We start from the raw sequence: 21,911 nt of genomic DNA, 5'->3' as shown, positions 1-21,911 counted from the left end.
ACCAAGGTGTCACTAGACCTTCATACACCTGCTGTGTTGCCCTTGCCTCCTTTTTAGGTCTCGTAGAAGCAACGCAGCACTCAGCACCACCACAGCACTACTCAGCACCACCACAGCATCACTCAGCACCACCACAGCACCACTCAGCACCACCACAGCACCACCACAGCACCACTCCGCACCACCACAGCACCACTCATCACCACCACAGCATCACTCAGCACCACCACAGCATCACTCAGCGCAACCCCAGGTTATAGGTGTCACATTTGCGAAAGTTATAACTATTGGCATTGTAAATGACAAAGCTATTAATTTAGCTATTTCAAAACCAACACATAAATAAAAAAATGGCCATTTACAAAACCAATAGCTCAAAATTTCCTAATGCGAGACCTATTGCATTGCAAATGCTTGTTTTTAATTCCTAAGCAGTCTAAGTGCAGACTTGCCGCCAGCCAAGGCCTGACTTTTCGGAATCTGAAAAAACCTCCCATTCATAGCTTATGTTAATCTATACTCTGACAGCAGGTGAAGAAATGTAACAGGGGGAGCGAAAGCAAACCTGCTGTGCCCCAGGATACTTCTCAAAATGAACTTTCCTTTCCCTTGAACTCATGTTAGGCCATACATTTGTGTGGTTTGCTTATTTGGGATGGCATCTGGTGCACGTATCGCTCTTGCTCACTGTGAGAAATCTGTTTCAGTTGTATTACATTTCAAGCGAGAGCAGGACTTCTCTCAGGATTTAGTTTTTGGTGCAAAAAATATTCATTTCGGACAGACAAGTCATTTTGAAGCGCCCCCTTTGATGCGCTGAGAGATGGCTGCTGCAGCTTCTTCGAGATAAAAGTTCAGAGGTCGGCATGAGTTCACTGCCACCAGAGGTGTGATACACACCTAACAAAATATCTGTTGTGTTTTCACAGCCTCGTAAAAAAAAAATGCCTGCATTCCACAAATTTAGCGGGCAGTTTTGTAAAAATCTCGGCCTTTTTACAAAACTGCAGATTTCGCGATTACTTTTGCAAATCACAAAATTGCGAAATTCTGGAGGGTCTGTCTATAGAGACAAGATATGTTTTGATGATGTGTTTTTGATGTGCTTTGAGGATTAGCCGGGTTCAAGTCTCGGCAGTGACGCTTAACATCTGTGATTCTGGGCAAATCACTTAGGGGCAGATGTACGACCACCAAAATTTGCGACTCGCGATTAGAGAAAAATTGGGACTTGCAATTAGCAAGTCACAAAACGCTACCTACCAACACCTCCACCATGCAAATTGCAACTTGCTATTGACTCGCAACGCTATTTGCGATAAGCACAAATAGCGACTCGCAATCATATCGCAAATAGCGAGAGCCATATAAACCTCGTTTTTGCGTGAGCAATTTGCGAATGAATGTGAAAATCTCAATAAAGCATAAATACCTACATTTCAATAAAAAAAGTGTAACACTACCTGTTTGGGTTGAAGGACCCCCCAAACAAGAAGTGGTGCCTAAAGCAACTCCTGATCAAAAACAAGCACATGTACTGGTGCAGCAGCATAGTCAGACACTGCTTAGAGAGCAGAGAAGACTAGCAAGGATACCAACAAGGGAACCAAGCAGAGACTGCGCAAGCTAAAGTTTGCAGAAAAAGAACTTGATATATTAATAGAAGAATGCTGCAATCAGCACAAGGAATTGTTTGGCAGAACATCCCACCGTCTGACTGAAACAGAGAAAAAGAGGATCTAGCGCAGCACACAGAGAAGGATTAATGCCCTGGGAGTAGCACACCACACCATCAATGATATAAAGAAAAGATGGTATCACCTACGCTCCAGGGCAAAAGAGAGGATGGCAGAGCGCCTTGAAGCTGCAAAACAGACAGGAAATGGACCATCCACATCAGCAGACCCGACACCAGCAGAAGCAATGGTGGATGCCACGCTGGAGAGGGCACCTGTAGCAGGCTTTGAGACCCTGGATACATCCCAGTCAAACATAACTCCTGGCAAGTGTAAAATGTGCATGTGACGTGTGTATACCAACTAGAGCTTGTACTGTGCATGCATACTAATCAAACACAAGCATATATCCATGTACAAACAACAAACAACCCAAGTGTTGCATCATGGGAGATGTAGTCTGTGTCAAAATGAGTGTAGTGAGGGAATGACTTGAGCTGATTAACAGAGTCATAACACTGATACAGTGAAACACATCTTTTAATATCATCTGTCATATATTTTGTTACATAAACACACAATTTGAAGCAGAGGACAGCGATGGGGACATATCGAGTAGCCAGGAGCCTGAGAAAACCGAGGAAGGGCAGGATGCTGGGAATATGAGTGGGGATAGGCCCACTGACATCCCATCCACGGGGGCTGCAAGCACTCCCTTGTCAACACCAACTGCCACCTCAGCAGCGAAGCATGACAACACACCACCAGGTCCTCGGTCCCCTCGTGTACATTGTGCACCAAGAACCCAACAGTCATAGCATCGGTCCCAAGGAATCTCCACAACCGGCCCATTTAGTCAGCCAATGTAAAATCCCTTCACAGAGAAATGCTGCAGATCCAGCACCTGCATAACAAGTTTAAAAACAAAGAAATCTGAGACTGACACCGAGCTTCTGCATGGTGACAACAAAACTGGCACAAAACCAGTCCAGAATAGAGGCTAAACTGGATGCCCTCACCAGCACCGTGGCAGACTTGACCAAGGAGTTTGCTGCAGACAGAGAGAACCAGAGGCGCATTGAGCGCACAAGGGGACATAAAATGGATAGTCTCACAAGGGCAATAAACAGGCTGGTACATGCCACCAATAGGTAGAGTCAGCGCACACTTGGCCTACAAGTAGAAATAGGGCACTACAACCGTGATGTGGCTCGTGGTTTGGAGAAAATCACCGCGCAGTTGAGACACTGCAGACAAATCAGTTACTTCGGGATGTTGGACTTGGTGGCACTGATATTGAGTTGTCAAGCAGGAGCAGCATGTCAGCCACAGTGGAACCTATGTTGCGCAGGAGCAGCAGCCACAACCTAGGGATGGCTATTGGCATCTCTGGCAAGGCCACGCGCAGGGGCAGAAAATTAAATTTCACTGTTACCCAAAGCTCCTACATTAACATTAGAGTTAGTTTCTATTGGTGACACAACCCGTTTATTTTACTAGAGGTGTTATTTTCATAAGGTTACTGTGGACATGTCGTCCTACTTTACAAGCGCCTTGAGACCCTCTGGGTGAGTAGTGCGCTATACAAATTCTGAACTTGAACTTGAACTATGTGTGAAAATTAAACTCCCATTTGCATTCACAATGTTTCATGTCTTTTGTACAGCTCAGTGAATAGCTTGTGTGTAAGTACCTTTCAGACATAGTTGTTTAAATCTGACCCCTGCGCCTTCTCCCCTCTGCGGCAGCGCTGCCATCCCTTAGTTGTTGGGCAGGTGGTCCCGGTCCAACATCCTCAGAATCAGTGTCAGACACATCCATGGGCAGTCCACCCCTGCAGGCCATGGCACATGTTGCCGCGACTGTACAGACTGTCTCTGTCGCATACTGCAGAGCTCTCCCACTCTCATGTAGGCATCTAAAGGGCGATTTGAGTACTCCAAAAGTACGCTCAATAACTATTCTGGTGCGCCTGTGTGCAGTGTTGTACCTCCTTTCATGGATGTTGGTGGGCGACAGGTACGGTGTGAAGATCCACGGATGCAGCGCATACGCACTGTCACCTGTTGTGAGAAATATGATGTTAATGTTGAATACTAACAGACATGCTATAACATTAACATAAGTTTGGGAACAGGTGATAAAATTACCTAGGAGGAATTCATCATCAAAGTCACCTCTTTCTAACATTTGATGTAGGCCACTGTGCCGGAAAATGAATGCATCATGGGTGCTTCCTGGGTATTTAACTACAATATCTGTTATATTGTTCTTTGCATTACACACCACTTGAATATTGAGGGAATGTGTACTTTTTCTATTACAAAAAATATATTCTATATGGGATGTTGGACATATGGGGACATGTGTCCCATCTTGCACCCTATCACCTGTGGGAATCTAGCTAACCTGTAGAAATCCAATATATTCTGGTCTAATTCCTGATTCTCATGGGGCATGTATATGTGTTGTAGCATTGCGTCTAGGAAGTGATGGAAGAAACGTGATAGCGCACTTTGAGATACACCACCAGCCACTGCTATGACAACCGGGTAACTACAAGTGGCTAAGAGGTGGAGGGAGCACAAAACCTGCAGATGTGTGGGAATAGCATTGCTGCGCATGGTACTACTCTCAAGTTGTGGCTTCAAGATGTCAATGAGCTTTAGTATGACCCTGCTACTTAGCCTGTACTGATCATAGATCTCCTCTTCAGTCTTATCCAACAATGTCAGCCTGACTCTGAATATCCTCTCCTGTCATCTTCTCCTCTGCCATGCCGCCATTGTCCGCCTCCTCCTTGCTAGCCAATACAGGGCAGCCATTGTGGAAAGGTTTGTGATGCATTCTGGGTGTCTTTTTATAGGTTGTACCTGATTACCATCTGTTGCTGTTTAGTGGTAAATGGCATGCGCAATTTTGTATTTTTGCATGTTTTCGCAATTTGCGATTGTTATGTATATGCTATTTAGCGACTCACAAATTGCGATACACTATTTGGTAGTCGCAAATTGCATGAGCAATTTTTGCGTGTCGGTATTGAGTCGCTCTTTTATTTAGGCAATTGCAAGTGGCTTTTGTACATGGTAAACGGCCATTTTAGCATGCGCAATTCATTTTGCGACCAATTTTGCGAATGTTAAAGGGTCGTACATCTGGCCCTTAATCTCCCTGTGCAAAAATGAATGTGTCCTTGTGGAATGAAACTGGTTCTTGTGTAAAGCGCTCTGGTACCTGCTTGCTTCGAGTCAAGTTTGCGCTATATAAAACTAAGAGAAAAAAAAATTAGTCAGTGACGTGTTTGTCACTAATCATTTGACGTATGTCATATTGTGTGAAATAAAAGAGCTACACAATTATAACAAGGTGTCGATGGCGTGCCCCGTGCTTTGACGATCGCCAGCTAATATGCTACTAATGTGTTGGCACTGTCTTGACAAGATGTTAATGATACATTTAAGCGCAGATTAAGAGTCAATATGTTGATGATGCATTGATGAAATGTGGTTGACGTGTAGATATTGGGCCTGGCTCACAAAGGTGAACATACGCTTTCTTAGTTACAAAGGTATTTTACTAGCTGCATCTTTACAACTGCAGAGCCTCTGCACATAAAAAGATAGGACTGTCCTATTTTATCATGTGCGGGGACTCCGCAGTCGTAACAATACTACTAGTAAAATACCTTTGTGAATAACAAACAATCGTAAACTTACACCAAACCTTAAGTTTACTTTTGTGTATCAGGCTCCCTGTGTCGATGAGGACTTTTATTTATTTATTTACTTATTCTTTTATTTTGGGTGTTCTTTTCACACCAAACCTAGCACTAAAGCATAAGAGCATGATTAGGTATTGAGGACATGACAGTGGTCAATCATGTATTGATCTTGCATTAATGCTTGGTTTTGTGACATAATGACGATGAGTTGAGGTCATGATTAACTTACATTGTATTTTTTGCCCCCTCCCAGGCTTTAGGGATACTGGTGCTTACTGGCGATCTTGGTATGCCTCACCTACGTTCGAGGACGACCTTGAGGCGCTCTATCACCAGCTGGAGCCCCTCTACTTGAACCTTCATGCCTTTGTCCGCCGCAAGCTGTACGAGCGGTATGGCGCCAAATACATCAACCTCAAAGGCCCTATTCCTGCTCATCTTTTTGGTAAGGAGCCACTTGGGAGGTTGATGCAGTTCAAAGCCTGTGCTATAGTGCCTAGAAGGCACCACATGTATCTCACTGCACAAGATTTACTTCTTGAGCTAAAGTAAAACTAGTTAATGACCCTGACCTGGTTGAAAAGTTTATAATATGTATCACTAACATGTAGCTAGACATTTTTCGTAAATACAACCTGAATAGCAGTGGGCGGTGGGTTGTATGCACATTTCCCAATGTATTTTACTTTAACAGCGAACGTTTCAGCCTGATTTCTGTAATGACTGGTATGCTGCCTTAGTGTTTAATGAAGCTCTCAAGCCCACATATGTGTGATAAATAGTCTATAAATAGCATAGTTAGATACCCTCACACGTAGGGCTTGAAGCTGTGTTGCCTGTGTAATTGATGGGCTTGTGGTGCAATAAGCAGTGCTGAAGGTGGCAGAGGGGTCCTCAGCAGCTTCATATTCTTTTGTTTCCATCTTTGTGACCCCTGCTCTGCTCCCCCGCAGGTAACATGTGGGCCCAGCAGTGGAACAATATCTACGACATGATGGTGCCATTTCCTGATAAAACCAACGTGGATGTCACCGCCGCCATGGTGGCGCAGGTACAGCAACAGTATACCTTCCTGCTATTAGGTGCCCTCTTAATAACAACTACTCATCACACTGTTACCATCAAGCACCAAATCGTCCCCCTCTCAAGCAGGCTCTTGATTTGTTTTATCTTTGCTTTCCTCGCTTCCTACCACCACCACCAAAACCACTCATATCTCCTGTACCCATAGGTAACCTAGATAGCACCAGAAGTCCCCTGACTTGTCATGCTGCATTTTTTAATTGTCCTGTCATGTCACATTTCTTCTGCTTCTTTCACTAGTGATTCATGTGCTGGTAACTGTCCCTCTGCCCTGCACAGAAATAATCCTTTAAGGCATTTATCACTTTCTATGTGTGCTGCAGAATGCAGCATTCATGGAAAAAGGGTGCAATGAGGTGAAATAAGGCCATTTTCCTTGTTATGCCTAGTTCAGGGAGGCACAGCATTTTGGCACATTTCCAGGTTTACTCATCTCTTTAAATGTGGGATTACATCAAAATCCATGGGTTAATGCATGGGAACGCCCATGCTCCACCCATCGAACACCTCCCTGACACAGAGTAATGGAAGGCCGCGCTGTGTGCCAGCTTGCATTACTTTTTGGGATAACTCCAGCACAAAATCACACACATCTGATTGGCATGGTTTTGTAAATCACAGAAAACATTTTGTGTCATGGCTGCACCAAAAGAGAGGTGTATCCACTATTGCAAGATCTTAGTGAATATGGGCCTAAATGAGATAAGAAAATAGCAAGAGAAAACCAGAGAAACAGCAAGCTGCAGTTATCAGTATTGTAAGAGAGAAGCTGGAAAAGGACTAAACAGAGAAAGTTTTAAAGCGAAAGGAGAAAAGTGGTTAACTAGATTATTGAAAATACTAGTAAATGGAAAACAGATACATAGAAAGAAGCAGAAAATCAATAGGAAAGAAACAGGAAAGCAGTAAGAAGGCAGGTGGAAATTAATAAGGAAGAGGTGGAAAATTGTAGGAAAATTGTAAGAATAGAAAACCGACAGGAAAATAGCAAGCTAAAGCAAGAAAATAGAAACCAGAAAATGGCAAAGTGGAGCGGAAATATAAAATGGTAATTGGAATAGCAGAAAAATGGTAAGACACGAGAGACATACAGTAAGACTACATCAAAAATTGAAAAAATATTAAAAAGAAAACAGGAAATGGTAAAACAGCAAGACATAAATAGGGAGATAGAGAAATAGCAAAAAGGGAGCACGAAAAGTGTAAGAGAGACAATGTAAGAAGGGCACAAGAACACTATGAAATGTAGAAAAGAAATGACATAAAGTCAGAGAAAAGAAGATGATAGTAAGAAGGAAGCAGAAAAACATTAGGAAGTGATCTGTAAAATAAAAGGAAAAATAGTATGAAGAGATGAGAACATTTTAAAGAGACTGCAAAATACTCAGAAGAGACATTGAAAACAATAGGAAGGAAACAGTAAGATAATGAGAAAATGTCATGCAGATGGGAAGAAAGTATTTATATAGTAAGATTGAAGAAGAGAAGTAAGAGAGACACGGGAAAAGAGTCATAAGATATCAGGAAAATGAAACAGGAAAACAAAAGTTAGTAGCACAGGAGTAAACTGTAAACAGTAAAACTAAAAAATGGAAGCAGAGAACCAAGAACGGGGCAGGAACATGATAAAGAAATAACATGGAAATATAAGTTTATAATCAGGAAATCTTTAAAGAAAAATCAAAAATTGAAGAAGTGGTAACTCCTAAAATTCATACCATAAAAGTGCATGTGCAAAAAAAATAAACTAGCGAAGCACGTAAAAGTAAAGTAAAACAGGAATATAGCAGAAAAGACGAAGAACGTGTATTTTGGAAACCTAAGCAAAGAGTGAAAGGGAAAAATATGGATCTGCAAAATATGAGGAACGAATAGGATGAATTGCCAACTTCTAGCTACTAAATGGACGAGATTTTTGAGAGCCTCTTAGACATGCACATGATGTTAGTGGATAAATGGGAAGTGCGGCAGGGAAGGAAAGATATGAGCTGGAAGGATCAGCGAGGAGTCTGGAGATAATGAAGGGAGGGGCTCTGGGGTAGACAGAGAATGGGCAGAAACAAAGCAAACCAAGCAACACATTGAACCAGGGTTGAACTCATTGCTGTGCTGTGAAAAATAGCAAAGCAAGAATAATTCATGAGAAAAAAAATAAGAATATGGGAAACTGAAGTAATGCTGCTAATAGTGTCAGAAGACAAGGAGAGCAATATGGAATAGTAGAGCTTGTTTGTTGCAGCCCTTTTCAGTGTGGCCTTGTGCTTAATTTGTAAAACAATAAGTGCCATGGCTCTCAATAGGAGGCCACTACAGCTTGCCCCACACATTGCCCCTGCCATGCTGCCACTGATACTAACAACATAACTACTAACCATCACACTCCTACAAGTATGACAATTCGGACTATTACAGGCCCCCACAGCTATAAGAATGGCTTGGGCAGCATCTAATAGTAATTTTAAATGCACATTGAATTAATAATTAACTGTTGATGTGGTCCTTTCTAAATTAGCCGGACAGTGCCACCTTGTGGCAGACTGCCACATGCCCTGGTGTTGAAAATTAATTAAGTGCAGGTGCTGGGCACTGGAAACCACTGGCTCAAATTAAGCACTGGCCGTGGACATCGCCGACCCTCACCGAATCTCATCCTCCTGGGTGTGATCTCTTTGCCTGTGTCTTCCATCTAGAGGCCAGGTATTATTCCTCGAGGGGCCCATTGCTTTCACTTCAACATCCTGACTAAGTGCGCGTCCCTATTGCTTTTTGTGCTGTAGGGACAACATCGACTGTCCCATTCATCTGCCTGCTAGTTCTTCTTTCTAGCCCCCAAAATCAAACTCTGTACCCTTTGTCAGGCAGGCTCCCTACTCGAGCCTTCCAACTGCTTTCCTTATCACCCTTCAATCTCTCCTCACAATTCTACTTTCCCTCTTTAGATCCTGCATTCTCTTTCTGCTGCTTGTCCTCTACCTTTCCCATTCTTTGAAACTTTTCCTCTAACTTCCTCCCTCCCTGTGCCCTCCATGCCTTTTGAATCCCTCCAACTAGCTTTTTCCTGCCATCATCCTTCCATTCATTCTTCCACATCAGGCCCTCCTCATTCTCCTTTCACCAATCAGCAGACAAAGATCAGAAATTGAGTAGTAACTAGTTGACATCTGGACAAAGACTTCCAAGAACTCGTACATAGTCACCTTATGGGTTTTTGATGAAAAAGACAAAATCTTATCCGGCATCCAATACAATATTTTTATATACATTTTTTTATAAAATGTTGGTCTAATTGGCAGGTGCCCTATGGATGTTCTAGTAGCTACTTTCAAGCCCCTTTGTCCTATTACCAGCCGTGGCCGCTGCAGGTTAGAGCGGTGCGGCCAGGTGAGTATTTTTTTCAAGAGATGACCACAAGGGACAATTAATTATTCATTTAATTTTCCCTTGTGATCGTCTCTAGAAATTCTCCCTCACCTGGCCACACCGCTCTTACCTGCAGCGGCCGCAGCTGCCTATTACTGTCATAGCAGGCCAATCTACTTCCCTAAAGGACATTTCATAGGAATCGTGTAATAGTCTCCTATGTGAATCTGCCATAAACGTTCTCTGCTGTTCACCAATGAGTTTGCTATTCTTCCTGTTCTAAGCTGGGTCCAGGAATCCCTGCCCTCCTTGTCCTCTAATCAGTGTGTGCCTTTCTCTGTGTTCTGCAGAACTGGGATGCTAGATACATGTTCAACGTCTCAGACGAGTTCTTCACCTCACTGGGCCTTCTGAAGATGCCGCCAGAGTTCTGGGAAAAGTCAATGCTGGAAAAGCCGAAAGATGGACGCGAAGTTGTGTGCCATGCCTCCGCCTGGGACTTCTACAACCGCAAGGATTTCAGGTGAAGCAGTAGGAGGCAAACACAGGAGATCCACGCAGGAAGTGAGGGACTTGGGAAACAAGGGGGTCTTAACGTGAAAGAACTTTAAAATGCAATTTCCTGAAAGTCAGAGAACTTGGGAAAGTACCTGCCTTCAGCCGTCTCAAGTGATGTCCTAGGACACAGCCCCTCAAAGCTCCTGCTCTGAGCACCACAAAGCAGAGCCTGGGGTTTGAAGCTTTAATGGTAAATGTCACTCAGTATTACACCTTTAAAATGGTTTGATGGTACTTCCATTTATAAAGGTTTTAGTGTAAAAATCATAAAAGAAAAGCACGGATAATACAATCAATAATCTACAGGGCGGTGCTTAATTACTTTAGTTGCAGCTTTTGGTATATGGGGAACCAGTCACTTATTGGAGAAGGCTGGTAGAAGTCATTTCGATGGTCTCTTTTCTGCATGTCAAGCTGTAAAGAAGAGGTTTGCGGTGAAGGTCTCTAGCATGTACCTCAGACACTTCTTTGGAAAGACTTCAATGCCATGTTTTTGTCCAGGACCTCAGTCCCATGCCTGTTATGAGGGAACGCCTGATTGCAGGGAGGGACCACTCGGATTGGCGATCAGTCTTCGGGTTTCCTCTCTACTTCTCCTTGCCAATCTTAGGACGAGGGTCATGGACCTAGAATGGCGCTGATCCCGGGTGCTGCCTTAGTATACGTCAGGCCGCAAGTCATCGGGAATGGTACCATCGTGGTGGGAGCCAGACCGAGGGAACTTTATGGACGAGGGAGCAATCGCAGGCAAAGTCACATTTAGAAACTCAGGGCCCTATTTATGAGGCCATGCGTCACTTTTACGCCGCTGGTGCGTCATTTTTTGTGACGCACCAGCGGCGTAAAAAATGTGCCTTGTTGCACCATATTTACAAAGTGACGCATCTAGGCATCTAGGTAGATGCGTCACTTTGTAAACCCCTGCGCCACATTATACCTGCGCCAGGTATAATGTATGCAGGAGGTCGTTCTGACGCAAGAAAGGGTCAGAGAAGTCAATATCTTATGCCTGCCACCCAGCAGGCGTAAGACGGACGCAGGCCAGGACACATTGCTGGAGTTGCATCACTTTTGTGGCACACTCCAGCAATGCATCACTTTTGCCATACAGACACGTCAGAAATACTGATGTATCTGTAACTCCTTGCGACATGATGCGTCATATAGTAAACATGACGCATCAATCATGTCGCAAGGAGGGCGCACTGAGAAGTGACGCATCGCTGCTTTCACGCAGCGATGCGTCACTTCTCATAAATGAGGACCTCAGTGTTGTTGAGTTTGGTAGTTTAAATGGGCAGCTGGTGTTTAGTTTTGCCTGGCATCAGTATTTTACTCAACAACTGTGCCTAGTGCAGAAACAAAAAAAATAATATTTGCCCCAAGAACATCAAAAACATAAAACCACTGTTTCGAGCGCTTCAATGCACCATTATCGCACAGGTCTAGAATAATTATGGGTTGAAGCCTGCACTTCTCAAGAGTGTCTGAACCAGGCAACAACAATGGAGGAGTGCTGACACAGCGGCCATTCCCTGTAAGGCACTGGCGTTGGCCACGGCGCCCAAAGGACTTGCATTCTCCCATTTACCAGGGACATCACTGCAGCACCTGTTTCTTCTTAGATAGGAGGCAGCCACTGCCATTATTAAGAACAAGAAAACAACTGGATGAGACACTGCCACTGGCTGTCTTACAAACAGAGCCATTTCAAATCATTGAGGAGGCAAGGGGGCACATGAATCAGAGCACAGTAAGTGCGAGGAAGGTCATTGCCCATTGATTCTGCTATAGTAGAGGGTCAGTTCGACAGGGGAACCATGCCAGGGACATTTGTGTGACATAATTACCACAATCCTCTATACTGGTGAAGGGTTAAAGAAATAGTTTTGTGGCGTATCCTCCCTTCAACCCCAACAGACGTGACCAGGCGCATGCTATCGAGCTTGCTTCCCCTCACACCTAAGATAGGTTTATCCTTTCCATAAGTGACATTGTAGTTAGGTCTTGCTTATGAGTATTTGCCATTCTTTGAACTACTCCATTGTTGTTGCTGTTGTTTGGGGCTGGAAATATGATAGTGTGAAGAATCACAGCTGTCAAGATTGTGACTTTATTCTGGGAATTATTTGCCACAACCAAGCTACAGAGGAGACCCTCTAACCCCGAGGAATTCTGCCTTAAGATCAGACCCGGGATAATCAAGGTTCCGGAGCCTTGTAGCCCTAGGAATTCCTGGGGTTTACCTCAGGAACTAGCAAGGGTAGGCCACAAAATCTGTGGCTGATCTCTATCTCCTTCCTTGCTTCGCTTTAAGTAGGTAGCTACCAGGAAGGAAGGGTTGTGGCCCATCACACACGCCACCTGGAATCCATCGAGCATTTACATATTTTTAGGTATGTAAAACACCAGTTTATGGAACATTGAGCGCTCTAACACCATAGTATCCATAAAGTCTGCACCACTCCATGGAGACAAATGGAAGAGGGGCAATGTATTTGCTTTTGTCTTTAACACTACATGTACCGGTGCCGCCAATGGCCTAGAGGTGAGAAACAGAGCCATTCTTTTCAGCCACTCAAGAGACAAAGATTAAAAAGATGTCTCATCTACAGTTTTACCCAAGCACCTCTCTTTTTACAAAAACAAACACTGGTAGAACAAAACACAGAGGTCTCTGATTAAGGTAGGGGATCTCCTGGACCAGATGATAACACTGAGTAATGAGCAAATTGAGAGGAGACTTCCAAGGGTAGACAATAATACAAAGGTCTATGAACCAACAGAGCTTTTGTGGTCATACGATAACAGACAGGCCACAACAATCGGCAAATAATTTTCCCATATTTTAGTGCAAAGATGTTAACACAGTGGGTGCACTTCATTGGTCAAATGAAAAAAAACAGAGGGGCCAGTGAACTGTTGGAGTTCCTTGGTAAGCTAATAATACACAGAGGTGTCTGAAATGGAGGTGGGCCCGAGGACCAGATGATGCGATACCCAGGTCTGACAAAACAAGGGATGCCTTACCTCACCAAATGATAATGAAGAGAGTGGTCTCTCAAGGGGAGAGGATGGATTAGTGTTTGGATGGTGGAAAGGCTTTCTTTTGTCAGTTGTACACTTTTAAGAGGAGATGAGGAAGGCGGCCGCCTGATGGTATGTTCCTTCTTCTTCCAGAATAAAGCAGTGCACCACGGTCACCATGGAGCAGCTCTTCACCGTCCACCACGAGATGGGCCACATAGAGTACTACCTGCAGTACCAGGACCAGCCCGTGACCTTCCGCAGTGGGGCCAACCCGGGCTTTCATGAGGCCATCGGGGATGTGATGTCGCTGTCGGTGTCCACCCCAGGGCATCTGCATAAAATCGGCCTCCTGGAGAGTGTCACCAATGACAATGGTAAGTTCTCCTGGCTGGATCATGTTGCGCGAATCGGGGAGAGCTCTTCTGATAACTCTGTGATGGCTAACCTCAGACTGCGGCCTGCCTTACTAGCGCAGTGTACTAGAGCACAATAGAGCTCAAGGAATCATGAAAGTCCCCGGCGGAGGCTGTATCTCAAGGGAGTTTGATCAGAGAGAGATTAGAGGAGGGCACACAAACATTTCGATTTGTTAACCTCTTTGTCATATTACTCCAAAGAGGTTAGCTAATTTGCTTCAACCAACATCACCAGAGTCACACTGGGGACTGGACTGTGATTTCACACTGAGGAGTGAGATCTAATTCATATTATTTGACTCTACTGTCATATTTATGCATGGACTATGATGTTACTGTTAGGAGTGGACCCCAGCTGATGACTGAACTCCAGTCTTCAAACTGACAATCTCAAATTGACAGCTAGACTCTAACTTCACTCTCATGAATAGTCTCCTGTATCGCACTGACAACAGTGCAATGGCCTCACATCTCTCATCTCAAACGAAAGACTGAGCTACAGATTAACACTAAGGAATGAACTGTAATCCCCCAACAAGGGGTCGACCCCCATCCCATGCTAAGAACTAGATACACATATCACACTGAGAGCTAGACTCCCTCTAAGAACTAGACTCAGATATCACACTGAGAGCTAGACTCCCTCTAAGAACTAGACTCAAATATCACACTGAGAGTTAGACTCCCTCTAAGAACTAGACTCAAATATCACACTGAGAGCTAGACTCACTCTAAGAACTACACTCAAATATCACACTGAGAGTTAGACTCCCTCTAAGAACTAGACTCAAATATCACACTGAGAGTTAGACTCCCTCTAAGAACTAGACTCAAATATCACACTGAGAGCTAGACTCACTCTAAGAACTAGACTCAAATATCACACTGAGAGTTAGACTCACTCCAAGAACTAGACTCAGGTATCAAACTGAGAACTAGACTCACTCTAAGAACTAGACTCAAATATCACACTGAGAGTTAGACTCCCTCTAAGAACTATACTCAAATATCACACTGAGAGCTAGACTCACTCTAAGAACTAGACTCAAATATCACACTGAGAGTTAGACTCACTCCAAGAACTAGACTCAGATATCACACTGAGATCTAGACTCACTCTAAGAACTAGATTCAAATATCACACGGAGAGTTAGACTCACTCCAAGAACTAGACTCAGGTATCAAACTGAGAACTAGACTCACTCTAAGAACTAGACTCAAATATCACACTGAGAGTTAGACTCCCTCTAAGAACTATACTCAAATATCACACTGAGAGCTAGACTCATTCTAAGAACTAGACTCAAATATCACACTGAGAGTTAGACTCACTCCAAGAACTAGACTCAGATATCACACTGAGAACTAGATTCACTCTAAGAACTAGATACACATATCACACGGAGAGCTAGACTCAATCCAAGAACTAGACTCAGATATCACAGTGAGAGCTAGACTCACATATAACTAGATACACATATCACACTGAGAGCTAGACTCACTCTAAGAACTAGACTCAAATATCACACTGAGAGCTAGACTCACTCTAAGAACTAAATTCAGATATCACAGTGAGAGGTAGACTCACTCTAAGAACTAGAGTCAGATATCACACTGAGATCTAGACTCCCTCTAAGAAGTAGACTCAGCTATCACACTGAGATCTACACTCTCTAAGAACTAGACTCAGATATCACACTGAGATCTAGATTCACCCTAAGAACTAGACTCAGTTATTACACTGAGATCTAGACTCACCCTAAGAACTAGACTCAGTTATCACACAGAGATCTAGACTCACCCTAAGAACTAGACTCAGTTATCACACTGAGATTTAGACTCTCTCTAAGAACTAGACTCAGATATCACACAGTGATCTAGGCTTACCCTAAGCACTAGACTCAGTTATCACACTGATATCTACACTCGCTCTCAGAACTAGACTCAGATATCATACTGAGAGCTAGACTCACTCTAAGAACTAGACTCAGATATCACACTGAGATCTAGATTCACTCTAAGAACTAGACTCAGATAGACCCCAGTTGATGACTGAACTCCAGTCTTCAAATTGACAATCTCAATTGGCAGCTAGACTCTAACTTCACTCTCATGAATCGTCTCCTGTATCGCACTGACAACAGTGCAATGATCTCACATCTCTCATCTCAAACGAAAGACTGAACTACAGATTAACACTAAGGAATGGACTGTAGAGCCCCAACAAGGGGTCGACCCCTATCCCACGCTGAGATCTAGATACACATATCACACTGAGAGCTAGACTCACTCTAAGAACTAGACTCAAATATCACACTGAGAGCTAGACTCACTCTTAGAGCTAGATACACATATCACACTGAGAGCTAGACTCAATCCAAGAACTAGACTCAAATATCACACTGAGAGCTAGACTCCCTCTAAGAACTAGACTCAGATATCACACTGAGAGCTAGACTCACAGAACTAGATTCAAATATCACACTGAGACTCCCTCTAAGAACTAGACTCAGATATCACACTGAGAACTAGACTCACTCTAAGAACTAGATACACATATCACACTGAGAGCTAGACTCACTCTAAGAACTAGACTCAGATATCACACTGAGAGCTAGACTCACTCTAAGAACTAGACTCAGGTATCACACTGAGAGCTAGATTCACTCTAAGAACTAGACTCAAATATCACACTGAGAGCTAGACTCCCTATAAGAACTAGACTCAGATATCACACTGAGAACTAGACTCACTCTAAGAACTAGATACACATATCACACCGAGAGCTAGACTCAATCCAGGAACTAGACTCAGATATCACACTGAGAGCTAGACTCACTAAGAACTAGATACACATATCACACTGAGAGCTAGACTCACTCTAGGAACTAGACTCAAATGTCACACTGAGAGCTAGACTGCCTCTAAGAACTAGACTCAGATATCACACTGAGAGCTAGACTCACTCTAAGAACTACATTCAAATATCACACCGAGAGCTAGACTCAATCCAGGAACTAGACTCAGATATCACACTGAGAGCTAGACTCACTAAGAACTAGATACACATATCACACTGAGAGCTAGACTCACTCTAGGAACTAGACTCAAATGTCACACTGAGAGCTAGACTGCCTCTAAGAACTAGACTCAGATATCACACTGAGAACTAGACTCACTCTAAGAACTAGATACACATATCACACTGAGAGCTAGACTCACTCTAATAACTAGACTCAGATATCACACTGAGAGCTAGACTCACTCTAAGAACTAGACTCCGATATCACACTGAGAGCTAGACTCACTCTAAGAACTAGACTCAAATATCACACTGAGAGCTAGACTCCCTCTAAGAACTAGACTCAGATATCACACTGAGAACTAGACTCACTCCAAGAACTAGATTCAAATATCACACTGAGAGCTAGGCTCCCTCTAAGAACTAGACTCAGATATCACACTGAGAGCTAGACTCACTCTAAGAACTAGACTCAAATATCACACTGAGAGCTAGACTCACTCTAAGAACTAGACTCAAATATCACACTGAGAGCTAGACTCCCTCTAAGAACTAGACTCAGATATCACACTGAGAACTAGACTCACTCTAAGAACTAGATACACATATCACACTGAGAGCTAGACTCACTCCAAGAACTAGACTCAGATATCACACTGAGAGCTAGACTCACTCTAAGAACTAGACTCAAATATCACACTGAGAGCTAGACTCCCTCTAAGAACTAGACTCAGATATCACACTGAGAACTAGATTCACTCTAGGAACTAGATACACATATCACACTGAGAGCTAGACTCAATCCAAGAACTAGACTCAAATATCACACTGAGAGCTAGACTCCCTCTAAGAACTAGACTCAGATATCACACTGAGAGCTAGACTCACAGAACTAGATTCAAATATCACACTGAGACTCCCTCTAAGAACTAGACTCAGATATCACACTGAGAACTAGACTCACTCTAAGAACTAGATACACATATCACACTGAGAGCTAGACTCACTCTAAGAACTAGACTCAGATATAACACTGAGAGCTAGACTCACTCTAAGAACTAGACTCAGATATCACACTGAGAGCTAGATTCACTCTAAGAACTAGACTCAAATATCACACTGAGAGCTAGACTCCCTATAAGAACTAGACTCAGATATCACACTGAGAACTAGACTCACTCTAAGAACTAGAAACACATATCACACCGAGAGCTAGACTCAATCCAGGAACTAGACTCAGATATCACACTGAGAGCTAGACTCACTAAGAACTTGATACACATATCACACTGAGAGCTAGACTCACTCTAGGAACTAGACTCAAATGTCACACTGAGAGCTAGACTGCCTCTAAGAACTACATTCAAATATCACACTGAGAGCTAGACTCCCTCTAAGAACTAGACTCAGATATCACACTGAGAACTAGACTCACTCTAAGAACTAGATACACATATCACACTGAGAGCTAGACTCACTCCAAGAACTAGACTCAGATATCACACTGAGAGCTAGACTCACTCTAAGAACTAGACTCAAATATCACACTGAGAGCTAGACTCCCTCTAAGAACTAGACTCAGATATCACACTGAGAACTAGATTCACTCTAAAAACTAGATACACATATCACACTGAGAGCTAGACTCAATCCAAGAACTAGACTCAAACATCACACTGAGAGCTAGACTCCCTCTAAGAACTAGACTCAGATATCACACTGAGAGCTAGACTCACAGAACTAGATTCAAATATCACACTGAGACTCCCTCTAAGAACTAGACTCAGATATCACACTGAGAACTAGACTCACTCTAAGAACTAGATACACATATCACACTGAGAGCTAGACTCACTCTAAGAACTAGACTCAGATATCACACAGAGAGCTAGACTCACTCTAAGAACTAGACTCAGATATCACACTATGAGCTAGATTCACTCTAAGAACTAGACTCAAATATCACACTGAGAGCTAGACTCCCTATAAGAACTAGACTCAGATATCACACTGAGAACTAGACTCACTCTAAGAACTAGATACACATATCACACAGAGAGCTAGACTCAATCCAGGAACTAGACTCAGATATCACACTGAGAGCTAGACTCACTAAGAACTAGATACAGATATCACACTGAGAGCTAGACTCACTCTAGGAACTAGACTCAAATGTCACACTGAGAGCTAGACTGCCTCTAAGAACTAGACTCAGATATCACACTGAGAGCTAGACTCACTCTAAGAACTACATTCAAATATCACACTGAGAGCTAGACTCCCTCTGGGAACTAGACTCAGATATCACACTGAGAACTAGACTCACTCTAAGAACTAGATACACATATCACACTGAGAGCTAGACTCACTCTAATAACTAGACTCAGATATCACACTGAGAGCTAGACTCACTCTAAGAACTAGACTCCGATATCACACTGAGAGCTAGACTCACTCTAAGAACTAGACTCAAATATCACACTGAGAGCTAGACTCCCTCTAAGAACTAGACTCAGATATCACACTGAGAACTAAACTCACTCCAAGAACTAGATTCAAATATCACACTGAGAGCTAGGCTCCCTCTAAGAACTAGACTCAGATATCACACTGAGAGCTAGACTCACTCTAAGAACTAGACTCAAATATCACACTGAGAGCTAGACTCACTCTAAGAACTAGACTCAAATATCACACTGAGAGCTAGACTCCCTCTAAGAACTAGACTCAGATATCATACTGAGAACTAGACTCATTCCAAGAACTAGACTCAAATATCACACTGAGAGCTAGACTCCCTCTAAGAACTAGACTCAGATATCACACTGAGAGCTAGACTCACTCTAAGAACTAGACTCAAATATCACACTGAGAGCTAGACTCACTCTAAGAACTAGACTCAGATATCTCACTGAGAGCTAGACTCACTCTAAGAACTAGACTCAAATATCACACTGAGAGCTAGACTCACTCTAAGAACTAGACTCAGATATCACACTGAGAGCTAGACTCACTCTAAAGAACTAGACTCAAATATCTCACTGAGAGCTAGACTCACTCTAAGAACTAGACTCAGATATCACACTGAGAGCTAGACTCACTCTAAAGAACTAGACTCAAATATCACACTGAGAGCTAGACTCACTCTAAAAACTAGACTCAAATATCACACTGAGAGCTAGACTCCCTCTAAGAACTAGACTCAGATATCACACTGAGAGCTAGACTTACTAGGAACTAGATACACATATCGCACTGAGAGCTAGGCTCACTCTAAGAACTAGACTCAGATATCACACTGAGAGCTAGACTCACTCTTAGAGCTAGATACACATATCACACTGACAGCTAGACTCACTCCAAGAACTAGATACACATATCACACTGACAGCTAGACTCACTCCAAGAACTAGATACACATATCACACTAAGAGCTAGACTCACTCTAAGAACTAGACTCAAATATCACACTGAGAGCTAGACTCACTCTAAGAACTTGACTCCGATATCCCACTGAGAACTAGACTCCATTGTAAAAGTGAGACTCAGATTTCTCACTGATTGCTGATTACTTTATTGTGGGGCTTCTAGGGCTGTGTAATTTTTGCCTGCAAGGAATGCGTTATGTGCATCTATGTGTTTGTGTCTGGGAGGTAATCCGCATGACTTTAGCACCTGTGAATGATACCTGCGGTATCATGAGGTATTGTTGTAAAGTATGTTTTCTGTTCTGTGTTTAGATATGCGGGTAGGTAAAGGAGGCATCACTTGTGCCACATAGGTGCAGTCATTGGTGCATGGTTGTCTTGTGTTGGTATAGTTCATGGTGTGTTCAGTACTGATGGGTTCAGTGAGCTTCTTATTCGGGACCCTTTTAGTGTCTTGATTTCTCAGACTGTATTGTAGTGTGGTAGAGGTGCTATCTGTCTGGCATTTGGAGGTGTGTTGGTTGAGTTTGATGTGGGTTGAACAGTGTGTTCCTGTGTTCTGTTGACTTGGTATTAGGTGATGTAGTTGCCCTTCTTCAAGGAGCCACTATCTACAATCTTGACCCTCTGCACATATTAAGGTGCATGTTAGGGTAGGTGAACCAGATCCATTCTCCTGATCTCAGCGGAAGGCTTACAATGGATTACTTACTTGCAATCATTTGATGCAGAAAGGACCAGTACAAATGAAATGAGGAATGCAGTACGTCTCTTTAAGCAAAGCAGTCTTGATTTTATTTTGCGCTGCAGAGTGATGGGCATCGTGAAGATGTGTGCAAGCTCCAGTGAGGACATTCTCCCAATGACTGGTTAGAGAGGAGATATTCAGATATCAAAAGAATGTCTGGAGTTTAGAAGGTCGGACTTTATTTGGGTGCGGTGTTACTTGAAATGAAATGAAATGAAATGAAACAAATATTTATAAGAGCGCACTGCGGCCAAGCGGCTTCCTGGCGCTGAGGAACACAGCCAAATCTGCCAAGGGGTCCGGGGAGAGGTTAGCCAGGAAAAGCCTGAAGAAAGAGAAAAGTTTTGAGAGCTTTACGGAAATGTGAAAAAATAGGAATAGAGCGAATCGAGAGGGGAAGAGAGTTCCAGATCTGGGGAGCCCGCACCGAGAAGCGGGTGCCTCCGGTGCGGGATTTGCGGAAGCGGGGAACGTGAAGAAGAGAGAGGGAGGACGAGCGAAGAGAGCGACAAGGAGCATGAGAGGAAACTAGAGAATTGATAAAGAGAGGAGCAGATCGGGCATGAGCCCGGAAAGCCAAACAGGCAAGTTTAAAGTGAGATCTGAGGTGAACAGGGAGCCAGTGAAGGGATTTAAGGGCAGGGGTAATGTGGGAAAACTTAGGAAGACGAAGAACAAGACGGGCTGCCTGGTTCTGGATGGCCTGGAGGCGACGAGTTTCGTAGGCCGGAATGCCTACGAACAGGCCATTGCCATAATCCAGGCGGGATGTGATCAGGGCAGAAATAATAGTTTTAAGGGCATCAACAGAAAAAAAACGGGAAATTTTGCGGATGAGGCGGAGGGAAAGGAAACAAGTGGAAACGACG

General features: G+C 43.4%; 1 protein-coding gene across 2 annotated transcripts in view; it reads left to right on the top strand.

Moving 5' to 3' along the window:
- Positions 1 to 21,911, top strand: part of ACE (angiotensin I converting enzyme) — a 236,673-nt gene that overhangs the window by 123,127 nt on the left and 91,635 nt on the right. For both annotated transcript variants that reach the window (XM_078645075.1, XM_078645076.1), the window contains exons 5-8: positions 5,651 to 5,842; positions 6,351 to 6,448; positions 10,191 to 10,363; positions 13,579 to 13,802. In XM_078645075.1, coding sequence (XP_078501201.1) covers positions 5,651 to 5,842; positions 6,351 to 6,448; positions 10,191 to 10,363; positions 13,579 to 13,802 — 687 coding nt within the window. The remainder of the gene's footprint in view (positions 1 to 5,650; positions 5,843 to 6,350; positions 6,449 to 10,190; positions 10,364 to 13,578; positions 13,803 to 21,911) is intronic.

The sequence above is a fragment of the Lissotriton helveticus genome, chromosome 5_1 (assembly GCF_964261635.1).
Source record: "Lissotriton helveticus chromosome 5_1, aLisHel1.1, whole genome shotgun sequence".
NCBI classification, from domain to species: Eukaryota; Metazoa; Chordata; class Amphibia; order Caudata; family Salamandridae; genus Lissotriton; species Lissotriton helveticus.
Note: the sequence above shows the minus strand (reverse complement) of the source record. Positions and strands in the feature narration are given on the sequence as shown.